The sequence below is a fragment of the Embiotoca jacksoni genome, unplaced genomic scaffold (assembly GCF_022577435.1).
Source record: "Embiotoca jacksoni isolate LCO1_2020_lvr unplaced genomic scaffold, fEmbJac1.0.p SCAF_31, whole genome shotgun sequence".
Taxonomy (NCBI): domain Eukaryota; kingdom Metazoa; phylum Chordata; class Actinopteri; family Embiotocidae; genus Embiotoca; species Embiotoca jacksoni.
Genome location: NW_027185383.1, coordinates 4,203,603 through 4,219,563, shown reverse-complemented (window position 1 = coordinate 4,219,563; position 15,961 = coordinate 4,203,603). Strand labels below are relative to the sequence as shown.

The 15,961-nt window shown below is 43.6% G+C and overlaps 1 protein-coding gene across 1 annotated transcript in view; it reads left to right on the top strand.

Moving 5' to 3' along the window:
* The first annotated feature begins 13,288 nt into the window (after positions 1-13,288).
* LOC138207430 (pinopsin-like) overlaps positions 13,289-15,961 on the top strand; it is a 63,332-nt gene continuing 60,659 nt past the window's right edge. Inside the window, exon 1 of the mRNA XM_069164643.1 lies at positions 13,289-13,737. Coding sequence (XP_069020744.1) covers positions 13,365-13,737 — 373 coding nt within the window. The 5' untranslated portion in view covers positions 13,289-13,364. The remainder of the gene's footprint in view (positions 13,738-15,961) is intronic.

The window sequence follows — 15,961 nt, the reverse complement described above, 5'->3', positions numbered from 1 at the left end:
CGACAAAGATTTATGAGACACTTCATTAGCGTGATGTCTAAAAGGGTTGTAATGATAAGTGGACTGACAGAAAACATAATGTGGTTTGCTGGGGTAAAAGGTGAGAAGGCTGTAATTAAAACACCTAAAAGCACCGACTTCAGGAGCGAGAAGGAAACCAGACTGTGTACTTTTACGGCTGTACCTTCTAACTTACTCTGATTGCTGAAAAGTGTAATGTGTGATGTTTAAAACCTCAAACCCACTTCGACATAAACTATGACAGCAGACTGAATCTGGAGTTCTACTTCAGAAGTAGTTAGAATTAATGATAATAATTCACTTCTGTCAAAAATAGTCCTCTTGGAGAGCTCCTAACATAAGCTTAAAGTTTCTACCCAGGAGTCTTAGTTTAGGAGTGATTTAGGAAACTTCTCAGAGCAACTCTGGGCACGGAAAGGACACAAACCCTTATCTCAGGGAGGTGTGGTTGATCCCGTTGCTAGGTATGACACATCTTTTTAAAAGATGCAATTGGCTGATCAAAAAATCCAGTGGAAATTAAATGAACTGCGTGCCAGTACGAGGCTGTGAAAGCTCTGTTTTTGTTTGTGTGGTGAGTCAGCTGATGAAGGTTGTGACTAGGAATGGGACATGAATAACAAACTATTAGTATGTGCGACTATCGTTCTTCCTAATTTCCCGTGTTTTTACCGGCCCCTGGGTGTAATGCATAACTCCTGTCACAAGGTGGCGGTAATGTGCCTATAAGCTGCCTGCCAGCCGCCATTAAAACATCCATTGTACTGCAAGTTATGTTCGAATTTCAATTTGTATTTTTGCTTGAAATGCCCATCCCTAGTTGCGGCAAACCCGAGTCATTACCAAATATCTTTGCGCTGTCACGTTTATTTCTGGCATCATTGTGTTGAGTGGGAGATTAGAGTGTATCAAACGAGGTAGACCACAAACATCTCTGCACGATAAAATTTAACACCGTCATTCAGCATTCATTTTAGTAGAGTGATAAATATACTATAGGATGACTCCCAAACACTTTCAAGGTTTTGTCCAAAACTTCTCTGAGAAGAGATAAGACCAAACAATAGTCTGGCATTTCACAAACAATGTTGACGCCGATGGAGGCTGGAATGATGACCGCCCATCAGTTTACCTTATATGTCTGATTATCTTTAGCATCTTTAGCTCTAAAGCCACTGCAGCCCTGGTTGCTCGTGTTTCTGTCTTCGCAGCTGTACAAATAATGGTGAGAATAACTATCGAAGTGTCTGTTTTTAAAGCCTTTGATATTCATCTGTCCCTGAGGTCCCAGTTTCATTTGCTGTGAAGATGTTTTGCATGCTGCCCTCTCTTTTCCTTCACTCAAGCAGATTTGAAATAAAAGAGCTCATCATTTCTTCAATAAGAAGCTTCCTTCAATGTTCTCAGTCCTGAATCCGGTGGACTGATATTGGAGTAATGCCCTACTGCACTGTAACAACTGATAATGTTACAACTGAGAAATAGTGTCATAACTCATCTAACTGCAATAAACTTTCTTTTACGCTGTTGGGAAATGAAATAAACACGGTGGTTGATGGCACATTTCATTACATTGTTACACAGAGCGGTCGGCCAGTTGGCTCGGTTTCACCTCACAATAGTCTGGTCCTGGATGCAGATTACTGCTGTGACGTGGTTTCTTCCAAATGTCCAAGAACAAATGTTAAATGCACAAGAGGCCACAAATGCTCCGGCTCTCGTGAATATAAATGAGTGTGTGCTCCTTCCTAGATTAGGAGTTTACAGGGAATGGAAGGCGAATATATAAATTACATTAGGAGGGGATTACTTAAAGAATAATTTAACACCATTCACAATGAGGTAGTCTTTCTGTTTAATGAGATAGTCTCCATGGCCAGCTCCCACTTTGAAGCAACTAAGACCCTTATTATGATGCCTGGGTTGAAGAAAATATGGAGCACTACTCTGCTGAGATCCAACTTCCTGCTCTCTTCCACCGTTCGCACTCTTCTATCTGTCTTCTGGTTTAAAATCTGTCCTAATGCCGGCTGTGGAGAATGGTCACTTAACCTCCAACCATTGAGATCTATTGAGATACTTTCAACTAATTTAATCAAACCTTGTGTGATCTGGGGAATTCAGATTTTAATTTCTTTAGATATTTAATATTTTCACCTTAAAAAACTTAAAATGACACCACATCCCACACCATAAAAATCTATTATTGAACGTCTCTCTTTGGTTTAAACTTTATAACCAACTGTACTCTTTAGATTTTAATCAGTTCATTACAGCAGATATTTTCTATCTTAACAGCTGGCGGGACTGGCTTAGATGACATGCGACAGCAACAAAGTGCGATAACACTTACGGTCACTTGGGGCTGGTTTAAAATATCCCTAACTCCAATAGACACCCATTCAAAAACTTCTCTCATGAAATACCAAGTCAATAGACTGAATTGTTGATCTTTTTTCAATAATATTGTATGGTCTTGACCTTATTGTGTAAAGACTGACATGACTTCTGTTATAATTTGTGGCTATATGAATACAATTTAGTTGAAAACATCCAGTAGATGGTAGAGGTTCGAGAGTGAAATTGCAAGAGACTCCAAAATCACAATCACAATCCACATTCATTTGGGTATTAATACTGTGGGATACAGATGTAATGTAACCTAATAAAGCAAACAGTAGTTATGGGGAAGTGAGGACAGCTTGGTTTCATAGAGGAAAACTGGAGTCGGTGCAGCTGAGATTTGAGGCTTCATCTAAACACAAGTGTATTTTCATCCATCCATCCATTATCTACACCCGTTTTATCCTGAACAGGGTCACGGGGGGCTGGAGCCTATCCCAGCTCACTTAGGGCAAAGGCAGGGTACACCCTGGACAGATCGCCAGTCCATCACAGGGCCACATAGAGACAGACAGAAACAAAGACCATTCATGCTCTCATTCACACCTAAGGACAATTTCTAGGTGCATGCACCTGAGGTGCATGTTTTTGGATGGTGGGAGGAAGCCGGAGTACCCGGAGAGAACCCACGCAGGCACAGGGAGAACATGCAAACTCAGCACAGAAAGGCCCCGGAATCGAACCCAGAACCTTTTTGCTGTGAGGGGACCATGCTAACCACTCCACCACCTGTGTATTTTCATATCATTCTAATAATTTTGGAAATACATTTAGACAGTTACAGTGGTTGCAGCAGCAGATTTAAAAATCCTAGTAAATGGGATTTTCAGTGAGCTATCAGCCTTGGTGGAGGTATTCACTCCTGCAGTGACCTTCCAGTTTGCTTAAAGATGCTGTAAAGCAAATTCCAAGATTTGCTTTTCAATACATTATATACGTGTGAAATGAGTTACTGAAAGCATGTGCAAAGCTTTAAAACTTTGTCGCACTGAAATGTGGAGTTAGACCGTTAAACAGTTTCTCACCCGTCTTCAACTCAGTTTTTTTTAGGCGGGGCTAAAACCTAACCTATCTACTTCACAACAACCTATCTACGTCAGATCACAGACAGTTTATAACCTTCTGCATGGCTCCTCCTCTCACAAAAGCCTGCAGCTCATTTGAATAAGAGGTCATTCCACTGGACTTCAGTTCTCCTCCTGCTATAGTCAGATTGTTGTTGTACATCAGCTGGCTGCTACAGGACATCTCCCTCCACCTGCAAGTTCATCTTTCCTGGAAGCAAGAACCTCCAAAGCAGCGCTGCATCGCTATTTAAATGTCCTACTGATGAAGAAAGGAAAAAGAGGTGGATTGATTTCGTGAAGAGCTAAAGGAGACGTTAGGATTAACACCAACAGCCGCCTCTGCAGTGATCATTTCACGGTGGATAGTTTCAACTTCCACCGGAGACAGATGGAGTTCATGGACGCACCGCTCGTCCTGCAGCTCGGAGCCGAACCGACCATCGTCCTCCCGGCCGTTCATTCTCCGGTCACACCGGCACCGTCCGCCGCCGCCAGCAGTCCACCACTCAGCACAAGTTCTGTGTGCTTGTTATAATTATACTAGATAACTTTTTCACAGTAACTCGGTGTAGAATAACTTTATTTTGGTGAAATGGAAGCTAACGTGCTAATTAGCTTCTATTGAGCTCGTAGCAGAGTTCAGAGGAAAATGCTCCGATAACCGGCGATTGTTTTATGCGTGTCCATCTAGCTACGATAAGGAACTATAATATATGTAACTCTGTATTTTACATGTCGGGGTGATGGTAAACATGGACCAGAGGATATCTAGTCCTCCTGATTAATGAGGGTTGTTGTTTTGGTACTCCGGTGTAACGTTACATGTACCGGTCCGGATAAACGAGCCCAACTACATGTGCAGGAGGCTGCAGAGAGGAGGAGGTGGAGGAGGAGGTGGAAGAGAAAGACTTTTGGCTTGACCTGAGCAAGTTCAGAATTTGAATAGACATGTGATGTAATGAATTGATGTGATGAATTGATGTGATGTGATGCAGCATTGTTCATGTTGCAGTCATTACATAACTAAATCAACTCCTCCATTCTTATTATCTCCACCATTGTAATGAAGGTGTGTTAGAAGTTGTTGGAGACTCACTGTCTGTTGTCTCTGGTGTCCAGTTTGACTCCTGTTACAGCTCAGGGGGACAAGTTGGATTTGATTGCATCTGTATGTTTCACTCATTGGACAAATACATTCTGATTCTATTCTGTTTTCACAAAGCAGGCTGCTCCGTCCAGCAGAGAGACAGAGTACCAGTGTGACATCATGCATGAAGTCACCCGAGAGTTTGGATGTCAGACCGACCGCTTAGTGGGGAAAAGAACTGCAGCCACAGGACTGTCATACTGAACACTGAACACCTTCCAGCGAGTGGGCGGAGCTTCAGCTCCTTCAGGACACGCCCCCCAGTCTCAGAGCAGAGAAGACTGATGATTTTCTCACGATTTCAAAGCCTAATTTAACAAACTTGTCAGTGTTTTTTTTTTTCATTCAAATTTGGATGGGTAGTTAACAACTCATACTTCTGTGGTGTGATGAACTTAAAACTTATTTTTATTTCTACTTTACATCATCTTTAAGTAGAATGTTCTTTGTTTTTGTAAAATAGACTGATGATGCTGTACGGTCAGTTATGCGCTCCAATCAAGTTTCATGTACTACTCCTCCTGCTTCACCCAGCTTCCCATATTTGGAATTTCCTGGTTCCAAACAGAAAAGATGACGTTAAACATAAATTTATTCCCTCATTTCTTGGCCTTAAATGCAAACCCATTGGGGAAGTCATTGCTAGCGATGTCCATTTTTATATACAATCTATGAGTGGCACATATTTGAAGGTTTCAAACAGCAGAGTGCAGCGCCGCAGCAGTTTCCTGCCTTACAATGATTTACTGATGATCGGGATTGCCTTGAGCTGAATCACAGAAAAAAAGCAAGGCTGTCAGACTGGTTCACATTTTTACCAAGTCCATTTTAGCATCCCAAAAGAAGATGAAAATCCACAAAGAAAAACAGCAAGCTCCCACACTATAAATGATGCTGGCTTTCGCAGCAAGTGTTGATATAAAATTTAGGATGTTTTCATGAGTGTACAGAGCAGGAGACACTTGTTGGCACTGTCTGAATATCAGCCTGTCGGATGCACCTCAGGGGTTTGCCCCTGTGGCAGGTGTGACTGTGCTTGGACAGTGTTCACACCAGGGAGAAGGATGCTCTTTAACGGCAGGAGGCAAGGGTCAACACTGTGTTTAACATCTACTGTATTTTTCCTGCATTTATTTGACACAGATATTCTGGGGCCTCTTATTGCTCTCTGTGGAGTGGGCTGACTAACTTGGTTAGAGCATCTATGAATCCACCAGGAAAACCAATGAAGTTAAAGCCTCTGCTGTATGTCCTTGTCTTCCTTCATTAATACAACTGAGCCACGTGAGGCTGCAATGATAGAAAGGGCATTAACTCATACTGATTTTATTGCATATCAGTTGACCTCCACAGATGCAAAAAGTAAAGTTACCCTGTGAGTTTGATTGTAAACAAATAACAGTGCTTATCCATAAAGCTGTGTTAATCAGGCCCGACCCTGCTTAGCTTCGGCGATCAGCCAAGATTGGGAGCACTGACTGATCGCACGGACTAGAAGCAGAAACAGGGTACCGGAGAGGGAGCCGGAACAGACAGACGGGTGACTGGCGGTGACTGGCAGTATGGACCGACACTAGATGACTGCAGGGTCAGGGTACATATAGTCCGGCGAGGCGATCAGGGAAATGAGCCACCTGCAGGTGGTGATTTGGGGAGAGTGGTGGCAGCTGCTGAGACCGGTGAGGAGTGTGGCCATGGGAGGTGACAGGAGGCGGGGAGAGGAGGATACAACACATGGTGAAACAATAACAAACAGAAAGGGGATGACAGAAAACATGAGCAGAGGTGATTGGGGACAAAACAGAGGAGCAAACAATAGGAGCAGACAGGAATCCTGACACTCAGAATCTCTGCTCAGACAACTTTTCTTCCCATCGTCTGGCATACACTGCTCAAAAAAATAAAGGGAACACTTAAACAACACAATGTAACTCATGTAAGTCAGTCACACTTCTGGGAAATCAACCTGCCAGTTAGGAAGCAACACTGATTGTGAATCAATTTCACCTGCTGTTGTGCAAATGGAACAGACAACAGGTGGAAATGAGGCAATTATTATAATTCCTATAAAGGAACGGTTCTGCAGGTGGTGACCACAGACCATTTCTCTGTCTTCGTCCTTTCTGGATGATTTTTGGTCACTTTTGCATTTTGCCAGTGTCCTCACCACTAGAGGTAGCATGAGGTGTCTACAACCCACAGAAGTTGATCAGGTAGTGCAGCTCATCCAGGATGGCACATCAATGCACGCTGTGGCAAGAAGGTTTGCTGTGTCTGTCAGCAGAGTGTCAAGAGCACGGAGGAGACACCGGGAGACAGGCCGGTCCACCAGGAGACGTGGAGGGGGCCGTAGGAGGACAACAACCCAGCAGCAGGACCGCTATCTGCTCCTTTGTGCAAGGAGGAACAGGAGGAGCGCTGCCAGAGCACTACAAAATGACCTCCAGCAGGCCACTAATGTGCATGTTTCTGCTCAAACTGTCAGAAACAGACTCCATGAGGGTGGTACGAGGGCCCGACGTCCACAAGTGGGGCCTGTGCTTACAGCCCAACACCGTGCAGGGCGATCGGCATTTGCCAGAGAACACCAAGATTGGCAGCTTCTCCGTCGGCGCCCTGTGCTCTTCACGGATGAAAGCAGGTTCACACTGAGCACATGTGACAGACGTGACCAAGTCTGGAGACGCCGTGGAGAACGTTCTGCTGCCTGCAACATCCTCCAGCGTGACCGGTTTGGCGGTGGGTCAGCGATGGTCTGGGGAGGCATTTCTTTGGAGGGCCACACAGCCCTCCGTGTGCTAGCCAGAGGTACCGGGATGAGATCCTCAGACCCATTGAAGACCATATGCTGGTGCAGTGGGTCCTGGGTTCCTTCTGATGCAGGACAATGCTCGGCCTCATGTGGCTGGAGTGTGTCAGCAGTTCCTGCATGATGAAGGCATCGATGCTCCAGACCGGCCCGCCCGTTCCCCAGACCTGAATCCAATCCAGCACATCTGGGACATCGTGTCTCGTTCCGTCCACCGACGTCACGTCCACCACAGACTGTCCAGGAGTTGACTGATGCTTTGATCCAGGTCTGGGGGGAGATCCCTCAGGAGAACATCCGTGGTCTCATCAGGAGCATGCCCAGGCGTTGTAGGGAGTGATACAGACACGTGGAGGCCACACACACAACTGAGCCTCATCTTGACTTGTCTTGAGGAATTTCCACAGAAGTTGGATCAGCCTGTGATCTGATTTTTTTCCACTTTTATTTTGAGTATGATTCTGAATCCAGACCTCCATGGGATAATGATTTTGATTTCCATTGATCATTCGTATGTTATTTTGTTCTCAACACATTCTACTATGTAATGAATAAAGATTTTCAACTGGAATATTTCATTCATTGATATCAAGGATGTGTTGTATATTCTCCCCTCCTGTATCACGCCGCGGCAGGCTGTGTGTCGAGCATTTAAAGCATGCGGCTCAAGTGACACGTGTGCCCAGATAAACTAGGGACTGTGGTGGACCCTCTCATTTGAGCCGTGGACAATAAATTCATATGATCTATGACATCGCACCTGAGCTTTCCTTAAAGCCTCGGGCATATTAAGTTGCAGAGCCGAAATGGCCACTCTCTCAAGGTCAGTGTCATAGGGGAGGAGAGCGGTGATGTAGCAGGAGGAGGGAGGGGGGAGGAAGAGGGACAGAGCTGAGAAAAGGTAGAAAAAAATGCAAATGCAATGCGTGTTTAAAACAGAACTTCACTGGAGAAAAATACTGTGCAACAAAAACATTTGTGGACCCACTTTCTGACAGAGGCGCAAACCCCTTCGCATTAGATAACCTTTCTTTCTTCTGCCTGCACCAACTCTCTGCGGTACTCATTTTTTGCTTTTCATCCCTTTCTCCTCTTTGACTTTGTGAGATGTTATTGTGTTGTTGTTGGTATTTTTTGTATCTGACAACATGGCAGCGGTTGGACCCCTTGCATACAAAGATCTACTGTACCCAGTCTGCGTGTGGATTATTTAAATGCAGGGCAACGATACCTGGTGACACTTCTACCTTGCGAGTTGCGCACCCTTTGGGGGCCAGCATAATGTCGACACAAACAAAACACAGAGGCTTCCGTAATCTTTCTGTGAGGCAGCATAAACAAATCAAATGCGCTGATTCCAGATCTGATGGTGAGAGGGTGATAGTCGGGAAGAGGAAAGATTTACAGAAATATACAAATATAGGAGACCAGACTGAAGAGTGCAATTCCACAAAACTATATCAATATTAAAACAAGAAAACAAGCGATATAAAGAGCTCCATCCACTTGTGCATGTGCAGCTTTAACATTAAACTGATTGATTGAAGGATCAAATATGCAAAATGATCAAACTGTGATTTCTGTCCTGGCAAAGCTTGAGGAATTGTGACCTTTTGTGATGCCCCGATTAGAAAAAAAAACACTTGTGGTGTAACTCTATGGATGGCATTGTTGGTTGATCAATCAACCAATCCGCTACTTTGGTCGAGACTGACATGTCTTAACAACTATTACTGTATATGGACTGCCATGAAAATTGTACCGACTCTGGTGATTGCTTGATTTTTATTTTATTTTTTTATTTTGCTTGAAGCACCAACGTGTCAAAGCAACACCTCACAGAACTGCTATAGCAAGAGGCAACCAACTGTGGTGTCACCCACTGGTTCGTGACCTGTCTTGAGATCGGCATTTCAGCCGTCAGTATTTGTTTTTTGGGGGGCCAGAAGTGACCATATTTGAACTGGGTAAGAGCAATCTTTAGATCTGACTAGATCTGACTGGGAACCTGAAGACACTTTGCCACCTATCACAGAAACGTGACTGCAACCCAAGCATGTCAATCAAACAGACACACCCCCAAACATACTTCTCTTTCAGGCATAATATCTAATTAAATATGGTATTATTTTCATAAGGACCACCAGAACACTGAAGGAATGAATTAAGCTAATGGCAACATAATGACTCAGGAAAAAATGACTGACTCTGCATTTCATGATCGAAGTTAAATGGGAGTCTATTGAAGCAGAGGCTTTTTAGAACCAGCCCCTATTGGCCCCCAGTGGTATTGCACTTTAAGGCACCTCAGCTTTGGCCTCACTTTTGAAACCCACAAGCTATTTCCACTTTTACATCCTGTCTACTTGGTACAGGATGGGAACTTCAAGCACAAATACTATTCAATATTCACTGAAACTAGTTACATTATATTAGCTCTTTTTTGAAGGACTTCCACAGACATTTCTGATAGTTGTAGTAGTTTTTGCATTACTTTGCTGTTTGTACTGTAACATAATCTCACAGCGCCACATACATTTTACCGGAGCTCGGTGCTCTTCTCCTCCTTTTGTTGTGTAACTGCAGTTGACAAACAGCTTTTAGATGCATTATCACCACCTTGTGACAGTATTAAGCCATTACCACCAGGCACCGGTACACAAGATGATAGTCGCATAAGGTATTTGACTTTTTTTAATGACTACTTAAAAATTCCTTATTCCATCCCCATGGCTGTATTCTCTTAATCCTGTTAAAATATTCAAGGCTTATACAAACACAAACAGTTCTGCTTTTAGACAAAAAAAACAACCCTGTTAGACGAAGGCAAAGTGTGGAGCAACAGGAAAACTTGTGAAATCCTCAATTGAGAATCAACAAGCTTTTCATTGCCGTTAGACTTGTTGGGGCCTCGATGGGATTCAGTTCGTCTGCTGAATCCGTGACTGTCCTTTAACTTAATTTCAGGTTCAGCTCTTGATGGATAATTGTGGATTTGGCTCGCAGGAATGCACAGGAGAGTACATCACCAGTATAAAGAGGCTAATAAATGCAGAAACATGAAGCACAACTGACTGACTAGCAGTGGGTGTGCCAGTTAAGTTAATGGGACAACATGGTGACAAGTCATGTGGCACTTTGGTACATGGCAGAATGACCATATGAAAGTGTCTGACAAAATGTGTTAGGACATGTCATTTTAACTTTATAATCATACTGGTTGTTCCTGTAACAACCTCAGATTGGGGTGAAAAGATGAGCGCAGCTCTTTAGGGCAACAGTAAATCAGATTTCATGTCCTAATATATTAAAAACCGTCCATAACAAATCACATAGGAGGGATAACAGGTATAAAACAGCATTATGGTGGCACCTTTCCTCTGATTTACACATATATTCTCCGCAATGACCTTTTCACCTCATTTGCATTTCATCTTCACGGACGTCCCATCAAAGTGCAGCCACCAAGTTGACCTAGAAATCTGACTAAACACCAACTTTCCAGTCCCACTGCGATGATTAAACAAGGGTGGTATTCACGGCGGAGTCCAAGTGTCTTAATTCAACTCAATTAGGCGTGTATATGGGGGAAGATGTTGTCAGTGTAAATGTCGCTGTACAGTTTCCACGGGTAATTACCTTGCTCCAGTGTGACAAGGGGCCTATTTGGTGGAAAGGGATGAGGAGAGACAATGAATGGGGAAGACTAAGTTTCCCCAACTGATTCTGTAACTTTTCAAATGCCAACATTTGACCACAAGAATTTGCTTTTAATTACCAGCTAGTTGCTGAAATTCCGGTGATTGATTATTTTTGCTTAGTGGATCATTTAGTGGGTGTCTGTGCTAATACATCCACTGGAAAGCAACCAAAAAAAAAAAGTCCCAAACTTCAGCATTATCTGCTGCCAGATACAAACTGATTTATTAGGAAGTCATTACAGGACCTAGAACACAATATTTGTAATTTGAAACTAATTGAAATACCCTGAGAGATTCTGTTTCTGCCCTAAAATTCAAAAGCAACTGCATTCGGTGGCACTTTATCTGTCAGACGTGTGAAGGAGCTGAGAGGCTAGTTTAGCGCTGCGGTAGACAAGATAATGTTTGTTTGACTAAAAAGCGAGCCAAGGTTCAGACGCACAGATCTGCACACACAGACACAAGCTTCTCTCAGGCTGCGGTGGAAATATATGAGTACTACGAGGAAGATGCTGGACACTCATCATATTTTAGCATTTCGCTGTTCCTGATTATTCCGGTCTGAAAATGCAGTCCCTGAAGTGTATGCCTTCAGGGCTGGCAGATGTGATTACATTCCACAGAAAGGGGAGAAAAAAAATGCAATTGGACAATAGCAAATCTATTTTAATTGATTTCTTTGGAAAAAAAAAAAAAAAAGCAAGTTACATAACAAAACATCCAAACATATGGATGAATCTTACAGCACAATCTTACAAGTGTTACACCGTCACCTCGTCACCATCTTATGGTCTGAAACAACAGCAAAGTAAATCGCCTGGAAATCTTTTTTTTTTTTTTTTTTTTTACATGGGAGGAATTTTGCCTCAGCCAAATCTAGACGATGAGTCGAAAGCTTGTTTCCATCACAAATAATGACAAATTTTAAACTAAACTTAAGACAGAAGTAGATGCTTTAACTCAAATAAAATGTCTAGTTTGACCTATGAGCATCGTAAAGACACAGAGCTTTCCCTACCATTATAACACTTGGGTGCAGCAACAAAGAGTTTTTTGACAGCACCTTTATTTTACCAATGTTTGGTGATTATTATTTTTATGGCATACGGGGCGTTTTCAAATGGATATTGTTATGATACTAGTCCAATATATTACATGGAAATAACAAAAAAAATTAGTCAGATAACTTCTCACCACTAACAACCACTGTTACTTAAGCACCTGAGCCCTCTAGAAACCAGGGACAAATAGTGCATTTTATTTATTTATTAGTCTGCATTAATATATGGCAAATGGTCGTGAGGTTAGGAGCTATATTTATGACCTAAATCAAAGATAATAGCTTTGCACTCGTAAATTATTGAATTTCCTTTAAATCTGCAATTTAATTGCATGACAGACTTGAGTTGATGAGCGGAGCTGCTGCTGCTGCTGCTGCTCCACGACTAATTTTAAACGCAGCTGCTGCTGAGACCGCGTTCAGCACCGCGGACAGCGCCGCGCATCAGTGCGCACGGAGCGGCCGTCGGAGCGGCACCGGGGCGGAGAGCACGAGCGGCTTCCTCAAACTTTTAGGGGAACTTTGGTTGAAATCGAGCTCTGAACTCAGCAGGGCTGTACAGCGTGAGCGCGGCATTTTCTTTGAGAGGCGCGATTACAGTCCAGATCGGTCTGTCGCTCTATTTCCATGCGTCTCCCCCCCCCACCCACCCAACGCACCAGCGCGCTCCGCTCCACCCCTCCACACCCTCCAACCCCCTGAGCTGAAAGTCAGCTGCTGGAGAGCGGGCAACAGTGATTTAAATACGGCCAGAGAGGGAAGGTGTCTGTATGAGAGACAGGAGCGTCTCCGGAATGAGTGAGAGTGTACAGTGCCAACTGCCACACGGTGGAGCAAAGCCTAACCAAACTTTTTTTTCAACAGTTATTTTCAATGTTGTTTTTTTTTTTACATTTTCTAACACCACACCTCCCCCGTGAACTGAGACACAAAGTTTTAACATCCCTGAACAAACAAACTATCTCACATTTTTGTTTGGCTCTACTTTTTCTACTTGACATTACTTTTTTTTTTTTAAAGCAACAAGTGTCCCTGGCTTCGAGCGACAGCTTGTCTTCTTAGACTTTTTTTTTCTCCCAATACCAGAAAAAAAAAAGAGAAATGCCAACGACATATTAGGCCGCCCAGTGTGCCACCGCTGTGACACCGGACTGCCATGATCGTGCCCAACGTGAGCCTGAGCGGCTGCGCGGAGGTCAACAGCGCGCTGTGTGCCGCAGCCAGGGAAGGGCACCTGGGGGGCGGATCATACCGGTCCACCCTCACCCCGACAGGGAACCTGATCGTGGCTGTATGCCTGGGCTTCATCGGCACTTTCGGACTTATGAACAACCTGCTGGTGCTCGTGCTCTTCTGCCGCTACAAGATGCTGCGGTCGCCCATCAACCTACTCCTGATTAACATTACCATCAGCGACCTGCTGGTGTGCGTACTGGGTACTCCGTTCAGCTTCGCGGCCAGCACGCAGGGAAGGTGGCTCATAGGAGAAGGAGGATGCGTGTGGTACGGCTTCTTCAACTCCCTCTGTGGTGAGTACGAATGTGAAATCTGTGAGCTGATGGTATTTGGGTGTTTCTTTTCCATCTATAAGCTACTGTGGGGCTACGTATTTCTTTTAATTTCAGATGTGGTCGGTGCGCGGTGTGTGTGGATCCTTAGCAGAGAACTGCGCTTGTTAGATTTGATAATGGGGGAGCTTCATTGATGCGGCTAAAACGAGGAGTTTGAAAAATGGGAAGAATATTTGACAGAATAACACAAGTACAGATGTGTATGACAGTATCAAACTTTCATAGAAAATGCCTAAAAAAAAAAATCATCGGAGCCCGGATGAATTAAATAATTCTGTCAAAAAACTGTCAGCGTGGAGTGCTGGGTGTGAGAATTGAATAATTTCTTATGCGCCAAATTGGAAAATATAAAACCTCAGCTATTTGATGTCTCATGCCTCTATTTGAACAACGCACTCTTTATGTTTTATTCATTTTGGGTGTGATGCTGCAGTCTCTCGTCCTTAAGGTCCAAGTAAAAGTCCAAATACCTTTTCTTATATTTTATTGTTAGCGAGAAAAAAAAAAAAAAAAAAACTAAACATGAAAGGTTAATTAAGCACGTGTCAACAACGGTTGCTCATCATTAGTTTATAGGGTGCACATCCACTGCCGTGGTCCCGAAGATGCCTTCACGTGCAGATGGGGCAGCTTTCTTCCAGGTGCTGAACGCAGTCTGTGTTTGCTCTCTTTGTGGTGCGGAAACTGGTCATTATCTCCGGATGGGGGCCGCGCGGCAGACTGTTGAATCACTTCCAGTCCCTTCCGAAGCGGAACGCATTTCCACTGGTCTGAGATCGCTGGTGCTTCACGCGCAGATGCTTAGTCATTTGTTCGGATGTCATTTATGAACTCTGGAAACAAGTCACAGGACTGTCAGCTGGGGGTTTGATGCCGCTATATATAAAGCAGTGTGCAGGCTGTCTGTTAAATGGCCGCTAAATGCTCGTTATCATATAGCTGAGGCAAAGGAAGCCTCCTCACCGTGCATTTAGCTGCGGGTGCAGGTCCGTGGTGGGCTCTGGGGCTTCTGGTTGTTGGTTTTTTTTTTTAGGGGGGTGGGGGGGCTCTGCATCTGCATCTGCATCTGCAGCATTTCTGGCGGAGTAAAATCCCCCGGGGGAATTCTGTAATGAGAGACGGAGCGCTGGTCTACCTTTACTCAGGAGTGCTGATATCGATGCAAATGGAGCACAATGATGCAACTGAGAATACGGCACGCGCTCAGTCACCTGGAACTGAGCCAGTCTTGGATGCGGAACCAAGACAAAATACATTTAAAAATGTAAAAGCTCAGGGCTATTTTTTTTTTTTTATGGAACAGGAGTGCATTACAAATACAACAGCAGCAAAACTCATGTCCTCTTATATACCTTATTTTATATGTATTTGAGTCATTTGGATGATATTTGTTTGGTGGTAAATTCGAAAAAAAGACAGCGTCAGAGATGAAACTGTTCTTTTATCATCAGGAGTCCTTGGCCTGATGCCTGATGTGAAGTTATTTAATGAACTGGCTTTCTTGATATCAGTCCCACTAACTGCTTTAAAAGCTTTCAATGACATCCAAACAACCTTTGAAGTCCAGTCAGTCTGAGATATTTGGGTTTGGAAAACACTCATTCCTCCTCTCGCTGACATTAGCACAATGTTACGACACTCTCATCGCTGTATATCATACGAGTTCTCGCTCGCTGTCTAATCAAAAGTGCATATTTGAAAAGGATGGTTGGCAGGTTGTGATTTGAAACCGAAGCTCTTAAACTAATTGTTGCAGGATTTCAGGAGAGGAGATGCAGTTGGTGTTAAAGTAATGTCAGTAGGTTTTGTCAGCTGTCAGATTCATGAGTTCTTCTTGTTCAAACTGAACTCGAAGCTCGACTGAATGTGGCAAAGATCAGATCTCAGAAACTTCAGTCGACGTGCGTCTCATAAAATTCACTGCATGAAAGTGGTTATAGTTGTATTGGTCGTGCTGCTTTGTTTCAATTAATCAAAGCCAGTGGATTTCATGGTCAACTTGTTCTGAAACGTCCTAGTCACTTGAATGAAAATATGCTTATTGCTTTTGACAGGATTAGGGAAAAAAAAAAAAGATTTGATGAAATATTAAGAGTTTTTCAGAAACACAGTCCTCCGCCTGCGTGTCTTTACAGCTGAAAATGGACTGAATGCTGCTGGATGTCTGTATGTCAGCGGCTGC